The following is a 15,663-nucleotide window of genomic DNA, read 5'->3' as shown; positions in this document are numbered from 1 at the left end:
TGTTAGCTTGCATTTTGCCTAATATTTTGCTCAGTAGTTATTTACTATCATGAAAGGTGATAATCATAGAAACGTCGCGGAACCATCGACATGCAATGTCGCGTCCGTTCTCACTAAACTTTATTGCTGCTATGAGCCATGCGTCTTATATATTTTTTACAGTATAAAATTTATTATTGATATCAAAAGTACGATAATTTTATTATTATTTTTTTGATTCTGTAAAAATGTCATCGAAAAGTTAACCCTGGACATTTGACAAACGAGACTAATAGCCTGCAGCAAAAACTGGTTACTAAACATGATTCAGGTTCCTATAAAATTTGTGATAAAAACTACAGCGTTCGTTGACCCATGAATGTTACCCACGACAATTATAAAATTTTCAGACAGTCAGACAGTAGCACTAGTTAAGAAGATGATTTGAGAATGAGGAACTTGAGTGAAAAAACTATAATGAAAATTAAAACGTATGTTCTAATTCATAAATTGTGCAAGTATAATATTAATTTCAACATGTATAGTAATTTATCTTATCCATTTTTGAGCAATTCGAAATTTTCTCACAATCAAAATTGTCGCAATCAGTTCATTATTATGTTACTTTAAAATGCGCGCCCACTCACACAAAAATATTAGCTTTGCAATTGTACATACTTTTTTCTCATCAAGTTGTTCCCACAACACAGTAAATGTGAACCTGCACACATATTTATAAGTACATTTTTTATATCACATACGAATGATACTTTTTTCGGTATTACGAAAAAATATACGTAACGAGCCTCGAATTAAAAAGAACCGTGAAATTACGTATACGACGACAGGTGGTTCCCAAAAAAATGAGAAGAAACAACGAAACCGCAGAAAGACAAAGGAACGATTAAGCTTTATTTATCTGTAGTTACTTCAATTCTTAGCCTCTTTGCACTGTACTCTGATTAGTTTTTTTTAAGCTAGCTCGGCATGCAGCGAGATGAGAAAAAAGATTGGTGTACTGACACATGTGCTCCATAACAGAAGCTCCTGTAAAAATGGTACCATTCTGGCTGAACGTCTGACTTTTAAGGCTCACTCTGTGTATTCATTAAAAGAACCTCAGATTTTTGTGTATTTATCTCACAGGCTCCAGCGCAGTGGTATAAGAGGAGCCACCCTTTGCTCATTTCTTAATTTTAGAGTCTTGCCTGATTCATCTTTCTTTATTCTTCTATAATTGAATTAAATTTTTCCCAAAACTGTGCGCGTTGGTGACAAGTCGCAAGCTCAATGTGCATAATAATATTTTATTTTTATTAAAATAAAAAAATCGTGGAACCTCGTCTGTGAGTGGCAATTCTCAAGAGGCGGTCCTGTCGGCATTCATAGGATAATTTTGAAACGCGCCAAGTTCAATCACGTGGATCTTTGCGGTTGGGTCATTCCGCTATATATATATGAGAATATACGTTTTCATCGCCATGAAAAAGAAACATAACGGAGCTTTCCAACCGCCAAAGTGATGCTAAAGCGCATATATAATAGTTCTAATACCTACGTTTTGATATACTTAGGTGAATAGTTATAAATATTTTGCTCAGCGCATTCGTACATAGTCACTACTATTATGTATGTTTGAGGTTGATTTCATAGCCAGCGGCTTATTCTTATCTCTTGCACGTTCTACTTCCGTATTATTTTGGTTATAATGATTTTACACTCCCCATGCAATCGTCATGAAGTCAAGATTTTTATAGAGTATAAAACGGCGTACTTCGACTCGCTCCACTTTTGGAATTTGTAAATGTGTTTCAAAATAGTTTATCTGCAAAATAAAATCGTAACTTATATTATTACGTGCATCAGAAAATTGGACTATCGTTTACCAGCTCTTGCTGATGTTACGCTTTTGCTAAGATACGTTTATTTACCCAAACATTGTATCTTTAAGATACGCCTCTGTATCTTATGCCTATAGACGCGCTCTCTAATTATCATTTCATGCACTCTTTTATGCATGCAAATTTATTGCGTCCCCTGTTATTCCATCGCTCATCACCGAAATATTTAAATTTCATACGCCATATATATATATATCTAAACTTCCGGGTCAAATGGTAAATGAGCGTATTTTACTAACAGCGATATGAACATATAATTTGTCAATTCAATGTGAATGTAATGCTATAGATAAAAGATTACTTGGCCGCGTCGGCAGGGTTGATTCTGTCGGCCAAGAGATCGTGATTAAGCTTTACGGAGTGTATACAAGCGTGTCGCATCAAACTAATGACTCGTGTACAAGAGGCTCTAATTATCGATGAACTTTAACGTATGCGTTAAGCACTCCCCATCTAAGCGTGTGCGCGTTGACAAAGTGATTTTACCGTGTATAGATTATTATTTTTTACCGTACACATGAGCTAGTAATATAATTTACAGTTCATTTATATTCCAAGAAAATCCCATGTCATGCTGCAACGAAATGAAAATACCGCGCAAATCCGTTCAAATATCTATGACAGATGAATTAACAAATGCTTCAAGACGGCTGGGTTGGAAAACTGTTCTGGGTCGATGACGTATATTTTGTAATTATTTTATAGTTGCCACATAAATACTAGGAGCCTGTTTAAAAAACAACTGCCCCGTTGGAGATGTTTAATTTAGATAGCACGAATGCGAGGGTCTTTTAGATTTGATTATGGGACAACTCGACGAAAACAGAAAGAAAAACAAAAATACACGGAAATTTTAGGCAGCAGGGTTGAGATCATCCACGACAAAAATTAAAAGATGAATGTCCTGTCGAGAAATAACGCTAAGCGAACGAAATAGCGAGAAATAATTCATTGTTAATATTTGAATTTAATGGAAATGGTTGAATGAAAAAATGGTTAAATGATGAATAAAAAATTTTTCTTTTAATGAAAACAAATATTTTCCCTCAATAAACGTGTCAGCACTCAATCAAACAGAGGGTTAACATTTATTTTAAGCATAAGATAATACCTTTTTTAATCTGCTTTTTCTATATAAACAAGTATTCCATCAATAACTCCTCTTTTTATTCGGATCACTGAAAATAATGTTCATTTGATCGACGTAAATTCGATAGATGCACTTGCTTTTCGTTTGGATTCCCTTATCGTGCCCTTGTCGGCACTTCTTGCTATAGAAGAGATATATGATGCGTCTACGTGTCCACACGTGCAACACAAACTTCTGCAGGAATTAACACAAGTAGAAGAGAGAGAAAGAGAGAGACAGAGACGGACAGAAATAAAGTAGCTCACCCCTTGACTTAGTTTGTACTTTTTATTTTTTCTACGCTTCATCCGTTCATCCACACTTTTTTTTTTAATTTTATTCGCTTTCTTATGATCTGGCATAGTTTGAACGAGCGATTTTATGAGTAAAAAAAAGAACAACAATTCTGTTGGATACTTGCTTATTTTCAATCAAAGAGGCTTAAACAATGATTGATTAGATTCAAACTAATAGCTACGTATTTTAAAAAGTCAAAAGATGAAATTGTTTGATTAAAGTACCAGGTACCATCTAGTATCAGTAGTAGTACACCTAAGAAGTAACATAACATTTTTCTAAGAAGTAATACATACAGATTAATAATACAGTTGAAAAAATGAATGCAATATCAATTGATATCGTTTCGTATTTGTTAAAAAAGAATGAGACCATGCATCAGTTGCAATGAATGCAAACTTTTTTTAAAATCTTTCAAGAGTAAACGAGTGAAAAGCTGCTACGGACAAACAGAGAATAAGATTAAAGTTGGTTAATTCTTCGTAAGGTTATGGAAGACAGCAGTAGTGTGATTTTTGCTCGCATCAATTGTTATATTTGAGTACATTTTGATGAACATTTTAGAGTACAAAAAATTGATGGTGAAACTTTTGTCATGTTTTTTAATACAATATCTTTGTTATGAAAAAAATTATTTGATGCAGACGTTTATTTTACAGTTTTATCGCTTATGCGTTTGAATTTTAAAACACGTTTGATTTTTTTCGACTTAGTGCATAAATCTTTAAACTTACATGTGGTTTCTTTTTCACGTTCATACCAAGTATACGCCTGTTTAAGCATATCTTTATGAATTACTAATGTATGGGCTGAGATAATAACATCATAATTTTGTGAGATCGTCAAAGCATAGCAAGCATAATCTATTTCAAGGATAGGGGTTTTAATCCCATTTCTGCATCTTTCCTTTGAATTTGCATAAATTGAACGGAAATAGAGTTGGTCTCCTTCTTCTTCGTGCGTTGACTTTCTCTGCGTCTTTGTAATTCACTCGAAGACCTCAGCGGAATCGAAGCTATCCCAAAAACCGTATCCAGACACGAAGGGCATAAAGTTTGCGACATTGCACGCAATGAAATACGAGCGGCAATACAGTGGTCCATCGATCGGCCATCAAAAGCAAGTCTCTCGAAATCGAGAGCGATGCGTACGCGTACCAGCATTTTTTCCTTCTCTTTTTATGTTGTCTCTCTTGTCAACCGCATCTCTCTCCTCTCTTTCTCCCTCTTCCTCTCTCTTTGGAGTGTTGTCTTTCAAAGCCGCAGAACTGCACACTAAAGAGTATAAGAGAAAGAGAGTAGTGCACCCAGCCCATGGGAACAGTTTCAACACAATCGCTATATATACAAATACTCAGATTGTACAGACACGTATAGATACCCACTGCCTCGCCTTGTCTCGTTTTGGCCTCTTTTTCAACCTGCAGTGAATTCGTTTGCTTCAAGACTCGATGATGCATGCTTGTCGGGCGTGTGTACATTTGGACAAAAAATGCATTCGCTGTATTCTTAGATGTTTTCTTGAGATTTAATCCTGCAATGACTGATGCTACGCGTTTAAAATATTAATTTTCATCTCAATGACCATGAAATATTTAACATTTTTCGTATCGTTTTACGCAAAACTTTATGGAGACGGCGAAGCTAACGTAAAAATTAAAAATTTCAGACTCGTTTTATTTAAATATTTAATAGAAATATCAGGAAACAAATATTTTAATTTTTTCCCTTGCATTCGAAATCGCATTGATGAAAATTCATTGACGAGATTTTATTGCCTCGATTGCACTTGTTATCGAATTATATACTCAAGTACGCCTGATTGAATTTGATGGAAACGTGCGGAGTGCGCACGATCAGCTACCCAACTACGCGTTCCCACGTAGATAATATAGCTCTCACTCAGACTTGAAAAAAGCAACAGAGCTCGCTCAACCCTTTGGCGCGTATGTTATGGTATATTCGTACATTTACGAAAAAGAGGGAGGAAGCTGTATCGAATTGCAATCGTGTGTCCACATGAAGCGGTGAGTGGGTGTGTGTGTGCCAGTGTGCGCATGGGTGGAAACTGCGCGTGCAGTGCTCATTAGTCGGCTAATTGGATCAGTGTCACCTATAGGCTCTGATCTACTTTGTTTCCGGTGTACCGATGATTCTATCGACGAGATTTAAAGATGAAAGAGGGAGGGAGGAGAGACTGAGTTCTTGTCTGTAGTCGTCTAGATCCTTCGTATCGATTGCCTCGTATACACACAGTGCATAACCAAGATGTAGACCTTGACAGTCTTTAGAAGGAAGATCTTAATGGCAAGGATTATTTTGGCAAAGAAGGAGACAATAGATTGATGAATGACGAATTTAAACATTCAGGAGATTGCAAAGGTTGCTTCTTCAAATTTTCAGGCTTAGGCATTGTTTCAAAACAGACTATTGTTAGAGTTTCTGCCAATGATCAAATTTATATTTTTATGAAATCAAGTGTAAATTGACATCTGCAGTCTACATAATGCTAATTTAAAGAAAGCTAAGAATATGTAACTGCAGGAAATAACAGATTTGTTGAACAGAACAGATTTAAAATTCTTTCACGTGGTTTCGGCATGCGTAGCAGCTTTGTCTACCAAGAGGGTGCATCTCCATTCATTTGATCTAACTGGATGTTTGAACATGCCTAATCGTTCAATTACCAATTGTTCTTGTTTCTATTATTTAGTACTTCTATTATTTCGATGATTTGCTTGTTGCACGAAGCATGATAAAAAAGTAATTACTGGGATTTTCAAATAGAATTGATACATTTTCTTTAAATACTTGGGCGGACTGATTATTTTCAATATTGAATATGTATACAAATGCTAAGGTATACTATGACATTCGAAAATAAAAATTTTGTGAAAATAATCAACTCAATTACAAACGTGTGCAAGGACAAGTACCTTAAACTACTACATTCGAAACCATTCCTCAGAAACAAAGTATCAGTACAAAACACGCTATCGCTTACACGACGTAAAAGTAGCTAAATCTCAAAAACTAAATATGAACAACATTGTGTGAGAAGGATATAAAGGAATCGAAGATCGATACTATAATTGCACTGCCCGAGTTAGTCTCTCGAGATACTTTAAACTTTGACTTTTCAGTGAGCAAACCTGAATGATATATATATTTAAAAAACAAAGGTACAGACGGACTTCGGCGAAATGGTGTTTCCGGTCCATGAGTTTTGGCCAAAAATTCTCGGGGTCAACGGTATGCGAGGAGCGGCAAACGCAGATCATGGCAAAAACTAGCTGCAGCAATTTCGCTAAGGGCTAATTTTCTTGCCCGGCTTCGTGCAATCTGAAAGTACACGCGCATGGGCGTCAAAGAACTTGAACTCTTTGCCATTGTAAAATGAGTAAAACAACCCATTAGTTGTCTGTATTCTAGATAGTTGTATTTTGCTCTTGCGAACGAGTACCGACTATGGTATGTCTTTGTTGAGCCTCCGGTGCTGCGTATGCAATAACTTTTTATGCTTTGCTAGAGACGATTTTTACGATGTCATTTGCCTCTTAATTTGTAGCGTGCATCTAATGGTTGGTATAGTAATAGTAGCAAGTAGTTGAATCGCTCTTATAAAAACGACTCTTTAAACCCAGTCATTGCATTAGACGCATTCATTGACTCTTGCGGCTTAAAATTACCTTTAAAATCTTAACAATAAAACTGATATACTATAAATAATTTTCCTTACAAACTTGGGAGCTTCTGAATTAAGCACATTTAACGCGTATTTCCGAAGAAAAAAAGTTTAATATGAAAAAGTCTATAAATGGCCCCGAACATTTTGTTTACGTTCAACAAAATTATGTTATACAGTTTCATAAATTATTTGGAAAGTTTTATTTGATAAAATATTGAAACTTGGTGGATTAATTAAGTAGTTTCGGTAATCTCAAATTGATACATCGGCAGAAACTTGATATTATGCGATCTTGAAAACGTACTTGGATAATTATTCAGTTAGAGTTATTATTTTGTACCAGCGTTTCATAATTAAAGTCTTGAATATTTTGCGAGTCTCGTACAAAATGTTCGCTCGATGTCTTTTAACCTGTATCGAGCTTCTTATTGACTAGAAGTTTTCTCTGTGCTTTCTCTGATACACCAAAGCGGCAAGCTATCCTTTTACGAATGGCGCTACTCGATTAACCAACCTACGACGAGTAAATTATCGTCCAGCGGTTTTGTACAGCAAATCCTGAAATGAGTCGATGTAATACTCAACTATAATGGTAGCTATAGTTTTTCGATGCTTTTTTAGTTTTTTAAGAGGAATATTTCGGATTTATTTATAGTTCACAAAGTTGTAGGTCCATAAAAAAGAGACTGTACATAAATGCCTTTTGTATTCTGTTTGGCGCCGAGTCCGAAAAATCCGAATTCCACGATTGGGTTACTTTTAACGATTATTCGCTGAACTAAGCTATGTTAATTGATCAAGTATTTGCTAATGAATACACAAGTCCAATAAAATAAAGTAAAATTATAATAAATATCAAATATAATATAACATAATAAATAAATATAAAAATATAATGAAAAAATTCAATACGGATAAGCGTAAAGATTTGCTTAAATATTTCACTACGCCAAAGAAAAAAAATTGGTGATCTCCGTAGAGAACCCAAAAAATTGATTACATGTGTAATATACATGTACCTTAGAAAAACAAATAAGTCAGGTCGAAAAATAAAAGCGATGTAGCTCGATCATGCTGACTTTGTAGCTTTCATCTGGGCATAGAATCATCTTGTGTTCATGCTTCCATGTGGATTTGCAACCAAAGCATCGGTCAGCAGAAAATACTGAGGATATTGTGTGAATTTGTGTATGCATGTGTTAGTAAAGGTGTGTGTATGTGTACCTTCGCCAGTACAAATGAGCCCGACACGGTTTGCAATTTGCATTCTTCGCTTTATTTCATATCTATAATATTCACATGCGCACGGACAGTACAAGAGAATCAACGCACGAAAGGAGTACTATTGAATATATACGCCGAAGAATTTCCTTCTTTTTCTCGATGCTCAATAAGCCACAGATACAGTCTCTCCCTCAAGCTCAATTCGATCGATCGATGATAATAATAATGAGAAGCAAAGTATATGGGCACAAGCTGACCCTCGCTCTCGAGTACGGGTGTCTCTACGCTCAACCCCGCGTATGTGCTGGTATGTGTGTATGCGCGTATATATTCATTGAAACGACACAAATAAAAAACCCATTTGAATACTTGCTGGAGCTCGCGAATAGAAATTGCAGCCACGAGATGCTCGCTCGCGTCCATCAAAGATAGTATATAAGGAAGAAAGTGATAATACGACGACGATTGGTGGCCGTGGCGAAGGTGGTATCGGTAGTGAAACGAACCAGTAGAAAACCTGTTTTTCGTCTCTCGCTCGTCGATCAAACCTGTGGCTCTATCAAGATGTTATACGCAAAAATTTATGTATATCATGTAATCCGAGAAATAGTTGTCCTTCTCCAGGATTATTTATTTTATCATTGTTGCAGCATAGTGACTGTTTAACTTAAATTCAAATTTTGGAATTCTCCATTTGATTGTCAATATCGTGTCAGAAGAATATTATGCGAAAACCGTAAATTACATGTGAACTATGCGTATAAGCTTCTGGTGTTTTAATAGATTTTTTTAATCACATTTATCTCATATTTTCTATCTCTGCAGTGCAGTTGTATTAACTGCATTGTTTGCTACATGTGATTCATTGATTATCTACGACTAGATTTATTATTTAAAATTTTAGTACAACATATTTTAAATTTTAATAGTTATTTAATTCGCATATTATATAATTGCTGATAGAAATAATTCTTCATCAAACAAGATTTATCGGAAAAATTCAATATTATTTGAACGTCGGTGTAATTATATCCTTACTCGACACGTTCATTTTCTCTTTCGTTCAAGATACCCCAATTCCATAGAGATTAATCGCTTATTTCGATTCACTTGTTCCTACAAACGCAGTCTCCCCAAGGAGATTTATTTTTACGTCACGTCATACCGTCTCTGGCTAACACCACAGCAATCGATACGTTTTTTTGTCACGATTCAGGTAAAAGAAAAGTATCGGTTAGTATATTAACTGCTTCATAGGTAGACCAGCAATCAGCTCTGAAAATGCTGCAAAAAATGAAAACCTTGTACGATTGGTAAAATATATTTTGTACATTCATAGTATTAAAGATAAAATCCATAAACATAAAGAACATTGAATTTTTTCAAACATAATTCATACAAATGTTTAACCTTGGATATTGTTATTTTCAGCTGTACATCGAAGTATGTAGGTGAGTTCTGTCAACATCGGAATCCATGTCTGAAAGGTCAACGATGTCAGAACGGAGGCGTTTGTCGAGTCGTCGAAAGCCCGTACGGTGGAACACCAACGTTCGCCTGTGACTGTCCTATCGGTTATTCAGCAAGTTTATGTGAAATCAAATTAGACAGCGTGTGCGATTCTTCACCGTGTTTCAACAATGGAAAATGTGTATTGAAGACGCTTTATGATTTCACGTGCGACTGCGGCAATGGATATGCCGGTAAGTAATGTTTATCTTGTACTTCTGTAATTTGACCCAATGGAATAAATACGAATTTACACATGTTTGATTATTCACCCGGAGAAGAAACAGCGAGCGATCGTGAAGAAAATAGTAGCAAAAATTGAAAGAACTTTAGCAATGTGATTGTTACATACTCGCGATTTGCATGCATAATCAAAGAAATTGTATCAATAAGAGCTGTTGTGTAACACTTCACTCGATAAAGATATATTATAATGTATTTTAGATGCATTGGATAAAGTTCACCGTGACGAGTTGATTCTGAGTTTTTTGTTCTTTCGCACGAAGGAATTCAAGCGTTGCACTATCTAATTAGCTGGCAAGCGTAATATGTTATTGTTTTGTTATTATGTGATACACATCTCTTGCTTAATCCATTTGGCAATGCGATGTAGTTACTAAGTGCAGAAAAGTTGATGAATTTGTCTCGAGATTCTAATGATTATAGTCTAAATGTTCAATTGATTCTTTTTTTTTTTTTAATTCCATTTCAATTTTTGACTAAAAATTTGTGTAATAGCGTATAAACATGCATGCTGTTACACTGCTAGATTAATTCTGACATCCTGTAGTAGCTATGGATTTAAATATTTCATTAGCTGTGACGGATGAAATAATTTTATTAGTTTGGGATGATTTTTGTGAAATTAATTACGCAAAATTAGAAAATGTATTGGCAACGTAATTAAATACTACTAACTAGAAGCTTATTCGCTTTTGTTACTATGAGACATGCAAAGCTCGACCAAGTTTAAATTATTAATTGCCATTCAAATAAAACCACTCAAGTGAGTGCGGGCATTCATTCAACTTTGCATAGAAACAAGTAGTATACAAACAAGCATGCGTATTATTCATTAGGGTTACGATTCGCCATTTGGCTACTAAGTTTTCTCCGACAAAATAACTATAAAAATGTAAAAAGCTCGGACTCGGACTCTAGTTTTGTCGAAGCAGCTCAAAGTTCAGAAAGGCTAGAGCGATGAGCTAATCTAATTGCTATTGATAATATATCTGTCGCAAGTCGACTCTAGCGTTGACTACCACAAAGCAGTAATAGGACGGTAAAAAAATGGATTGGATTTATATATCGTCACGTACACCGCATGCGTAAAAACTGCACCGAGGGCGTGGGTAAGCGCTGCACCAGTGCAGGAGTGTCGTATACTTGCAAGGTCTCGGAAGATTATGCAAATGTCTGCATTTATGTGTATCAAGCAGCGACAGAGAGGCAAAAATAACTGCGTATCCAGGCTAGCTGTGCATAGTAAAAGTGTCGTGGAATCATTGGTAAGCGCGCGGCCCCTCCCAGTCAGCTCTCGGAGCGCGTCCTGCCGCCCGCTCGCGATTAACGCCTCGTCTAAGTGACTTTTTATGTATGTAAAGGATTCTAAAGTGCTAAAAGTCGGTATCGTGAGAGCCGCGCTCGAATGCCTGCCCGTTCCGAGGTATCGCAAGAAAACTCAGCAAACTGCACCGTATAGGAAAATAACTGAAAATCCACGGTAATAATGTCAAGCAATCGTTAAATTTGAGCGCTCTGCAGGTATATCTTGCTCGCGTGCTTATCTCTACTTCCTTGTAAGGCGACAATCGTAGCCATGCGCCTGCTTGTCCAGTTCAAAAACAGGCGCGAGCGTGCGTACGACTATTTTTATCCTTGAAACTTGCTCTACCTTTTCTTATCACAACAGCAAAGCTGGCTAGTATAGAAAAACACGCTTTGGTAATTTTATTAGCGAACGGTCCCCTCGAACACACGTTTATACACACACGAGCACAAACGTACGGGCGTTTGACCCTTTTCGATATCGAGCTTTCGATCTCGACTCGAACACGCTTCGCACATAAAAGAGCCAACTCGAGTTCAACTTAACAAATTCAACGGTACACACGAAAACGCATTTATTAATGTTATTCCATTGCTTTCAGGTGAGTTCTGTGAAAAGATCGACTATTGTGCATCTTCGCCCTGCTTGTATGGAGCGCAGTGCCGATCGCTCGATAACGAGTATCAGTGCACCTGTGCTCCAGGTTTCACGGGACCCAATTGTTCCGAAGACATAGACGAGTGTGATTTGATAGCGCCTTGCAAGTACGGAGTTTGCGTCAACACTCATGGATCTTACAAGTGAGTACCTCACATTTCAATCGTAATTCACATTTTATATAATACAGATAGCAACAAAAAAAAACTTTAGTGCCATGCCAACGGAAACTTTTTTCATTCAAATTTTCGTACGAAAGCAAGCGCAGCTCTACTGCTCGATTCCGTTTACGTGTCGTCGAATTAAACGGACAGCGCGCACTGCAGCGCGGCTTGTCCATCATTGGAAGTTTTCTAATTGCGAGATAGTCGGATAAACGATCACGTTCACCTGCTGTAGGCCTTTTCATGATGGACTAGGCGCTCGACTGCGCGGGTGTCTCCGTACGCGACGCGGAATGCGGAACAAAGGCGCAACCACAGCCGCCTGACCATTACGATCTGCCGATCCCACGGAATATTGCTTCGCGTCATTATTGCTTCTGCAGTGCGCTCGCTTCTGATTGATGCTTCTTTTGAAAAATCTCAAAATGATATATTAAATTAGCCACGGCGGCGCGCATGAATAATATATCAACGAAAGCACCACGGCAATGTCCACCTATACCAAACTAGCTCTACGCGCGCATATGACCTTTGAAAAACAAGCGGAATCCTATAATGATAGAGAGTTTTTCGTCAAGTTCTTCGAATAAATCGTAAAAACCTTGACTTTCTACCGAAACCCGCGTAAAAGTGAGGGAAAGATTCGATTTATACGTACACGATCCTAACGAAACCTTTAGGGTAGCAGTGTCAGTTCCAGCAGTTCTCTGGACATACACACTCACACACACGACTTGGGCAAGCCAAAGAGAAGAAGAAGAAGATCGAAAAAGAGGAGCTGTATTGTAAGAGTTTCTTTTGCCAGTTAAGTATTAAAGGAGGGAATGTCGAAAAAAGGTCCAACACAAAGATATAGCGAACGAGGGAGAAGCGGCGGAGGCATCAGCAGCATATAGAAGAAGACGAAGAGGAGGCAAGAAGGATCGTACGGGGAGCTGCGAGAGAAGGCACGATGCGCAAAAACTGGTTTGGACCGCGCGCTCTCTTTCAGTTCTTTGGAGCTTTGCGCTCTTTGCTGCTGCTGCTGCTGCTGCTGCTGCTGCTACTACCCATAAATTCACGGCAGTGTTTCTCAAGATCGAGTCGAGATTAATCGGACTTACTCGCGCCCTCCAACAGATAATGTCGCCCGCGCTTCCACGCAAACCAAACGCTCGCGTACCCTTTTTCCCTTATTGAATTGTGCAACTTGAAAATATTGAATAACAAGCACGAGTGCCAAATGTTGTCACAACAATCCTCCAAGTTGCGTAAAAAGTACTTTTCTACAAATATTCACTCTCATTATAACGGTAGCGCTATCGCTGAAAAAAATAAACAAACATTGATTAAATCATTTGATATCTTTGCATCGGTTGAAGAAAGGCCTGAAGATGGAGCTACAGATTGTTTAGAGCATTGCAGACAAAAACAATTTTTTAAAACTTTGCTACTAGAATTAAACTTCATGCTCGCTTCAATGATATTACGAGTATTCTCAAACTCTTCAATTTTGAGGTAATATTTCCTAAAGCTAGCTAATGGATAAGGCTGTGGATAATATTTTATACATCTATCATCATATCACCACCGTAATGAACTACTAATTATGATGAGTAATCTAAGCCGCATCATAACGCATCACATAGTATCGCACTGCTAATAAACTCGCATCTATGAAAAATCATTTCGAATACGAGAGTGTTATTAACAATCAATCATTTTCACCTTGGTAGAACAAAAAAAGGTGTGCAAATTAAAAATATACATAAGATCAAAAACTACTTTGTTCGTGTACAGAAATATCACATAAATCCATTGTGACGCGCGAGATGGGAAGGAGAAACTCGATGGCGTTGAATTGATCAAGATTCTGATTAATGAGATATTCTCCGCTGCAATAATAAGGCTTGATTGGCATTTGATTTTTCGCGGCATTAACAGCAGCGATTTAGATAAGGGCGTGACGGTTGTGATAGCGAGAATGATGAAAAACAAAAAGGATCCAATACAATCCTTGTCATGATTCATACTTGTGTGTGTGATTAATGAAATGATGTTACGTGACAGCATATGTAGAGCAACAGGTAGTGCGAGTATTTAATGAATCGCGAGAGACAAATATCACTCGGGTCTCTAACCTCTATTAATACTTTGCGTACATTACTTGTCGTGTTCCAGATCCAAACTATTATACGACAGTGCGTATATGAGTGAGGGTCAAAGAAACCCCAAGCATACGAATAAGCGATAAAACGACCTTCTGAATATATCTGGTTGAGGGGTCTTGACGTAAAAGCCCCAGCTGCACGAGGAAAAAGCAAGCGAGCTCGCTGCTAGCTACCCGATGAGTTTCTTACAGCTGTTGGGCCGTCTGAGTTTTGAGCACCTGTACGGTTGTATAGGCTCCAATGAGCCTTCGTTTTCGATCTTTCCTCTTTCATCTTGCGCGTATTCATATTATATATTATGCACTCGCAGATTCTAGAGAGCTCTCCTACGGCGGTGATCGCAATATAAATAGTAAGGACTCGCATCTACGGTCAGACCTCTCTTACCATCAATCAAAAAATGATAAAAAGAAATGCGCATATAATTGCTTGTTAATTGTACTAAGCCTCACGGAATCGCATCTCATTCATCAAAATTCTGCGTAGCCGCTCAGAGTACACTGCAAATGCAGACTGCAACGTACATATGATATATACGAGCATTTGAGTACGTTCATCACGCGACTCCTGCAGTACATACTCTTTTTACGTTTTTTTTAACGTCTTTTTGCGCTCACTGGGCTATGATTTACGTTCATTTATTTACTCATTAAAAAAAAAAAGAATACAAGAATAAAAAGTCCCCTTCTACGCATAGTGCCGACGATGTTATACATATCTGCTCGTCATCTGTTGAATAATCTCTCGACTTTTGTTTATTATTATCATTTGCTCAACTCGTTGCTTCAGTGCTGCACCGCTTCTTCTTCGTTTTTCTCTTATTTGGAGACTTCTCCTGACTCTTTTGAAGGTTCGAGGTATATTCAAGCGTGAGAATGTTGATGATTCCAACGTCATTTTATAATATTTAAAAATCGCGACTTGTTGCCTCGGAATTGCTTCCACGTTATCTTTGTTATCAGGTTGTTATCTCGTTCGAGCTTGAACAGCTCCTTTTTATAACGAATCCAAAGAAAACAAGGTGAAAATTCGTTATTTCGGTCAGTTCGTCGAAAACAATGCCATTAACGGACCCAAAACGTGCCGAGTACACCGGTACATACAGCTTTGCATACGCACTTGTCTGACGTTTTTGCAGTTATGCTTCGCCCCGATACGCTATCGCGCGCGCATATATGCAGAAAACACGTGTCCAACACGCCACAAGGAAGCGAGGCAACGAGCTTCGTAGTCGTGCGTACAGAGGCACTATCGCGCTCGACAACCGCAAAGCAGGTTCCCTTACGAGCTCGCGAAACTTACGACGCCGTTCGCGAGTTGGGGCACTTTGGGCTGCTACTGCTTTGCTGGCTCGTTCCGCGTCGTTACGAGCGCGCCTTTTCTCATCATCTCTCAATTGCGGCACCCCCCCCCCCCC

The 15,663-nt window shown here is 37.7% G+C and overlaps 1 protein-coding gene across 1 annotated transcript; it reads left to right on the top strand.

Annotated features, from left to right (window-relative positions):
• Positions 1–9,648: 9,648 nt before the first annotated feature.
• LOC106652562 (neurogenic locus Notch protein-like) lies at positions 9,649–12,079 on the top strand (the record flags this gene model as incomplete). Its single annotated transcript, XM_023463304.1, has 2 exons — positions 9,649–9,920; positions 11,877–12,079. Coding segments are annotated over 2 exons (475 nt in total), but the record flags the coding sequence as incomplete, so codon positions are not given.
• Positions 12,080–15,663: the final 3,584 nt, after the last annotated feature.

This window comes from Trichogramma pretiosum, unplaced genomic scaffold (assembly GCF_000599845.2).
Source record: "Trichogramma pretiosum strain Unisexual culture from Peru unplaced genomic scaffold, Tpre_2.0 scaffold157, whole genome shotgun sequence".
NCBI lineage: Eukaryota > Metazoa > Arthropoda > Insecta > Hymenoptera > Trichogrammatidae > Trichogramma > Trichogramma pretiosum.
The sequence above is the reverse complement of the archived record's forward strand: the minus strand, read 5'-3'. Positions and strand labels throughout refer to the sequence as shown.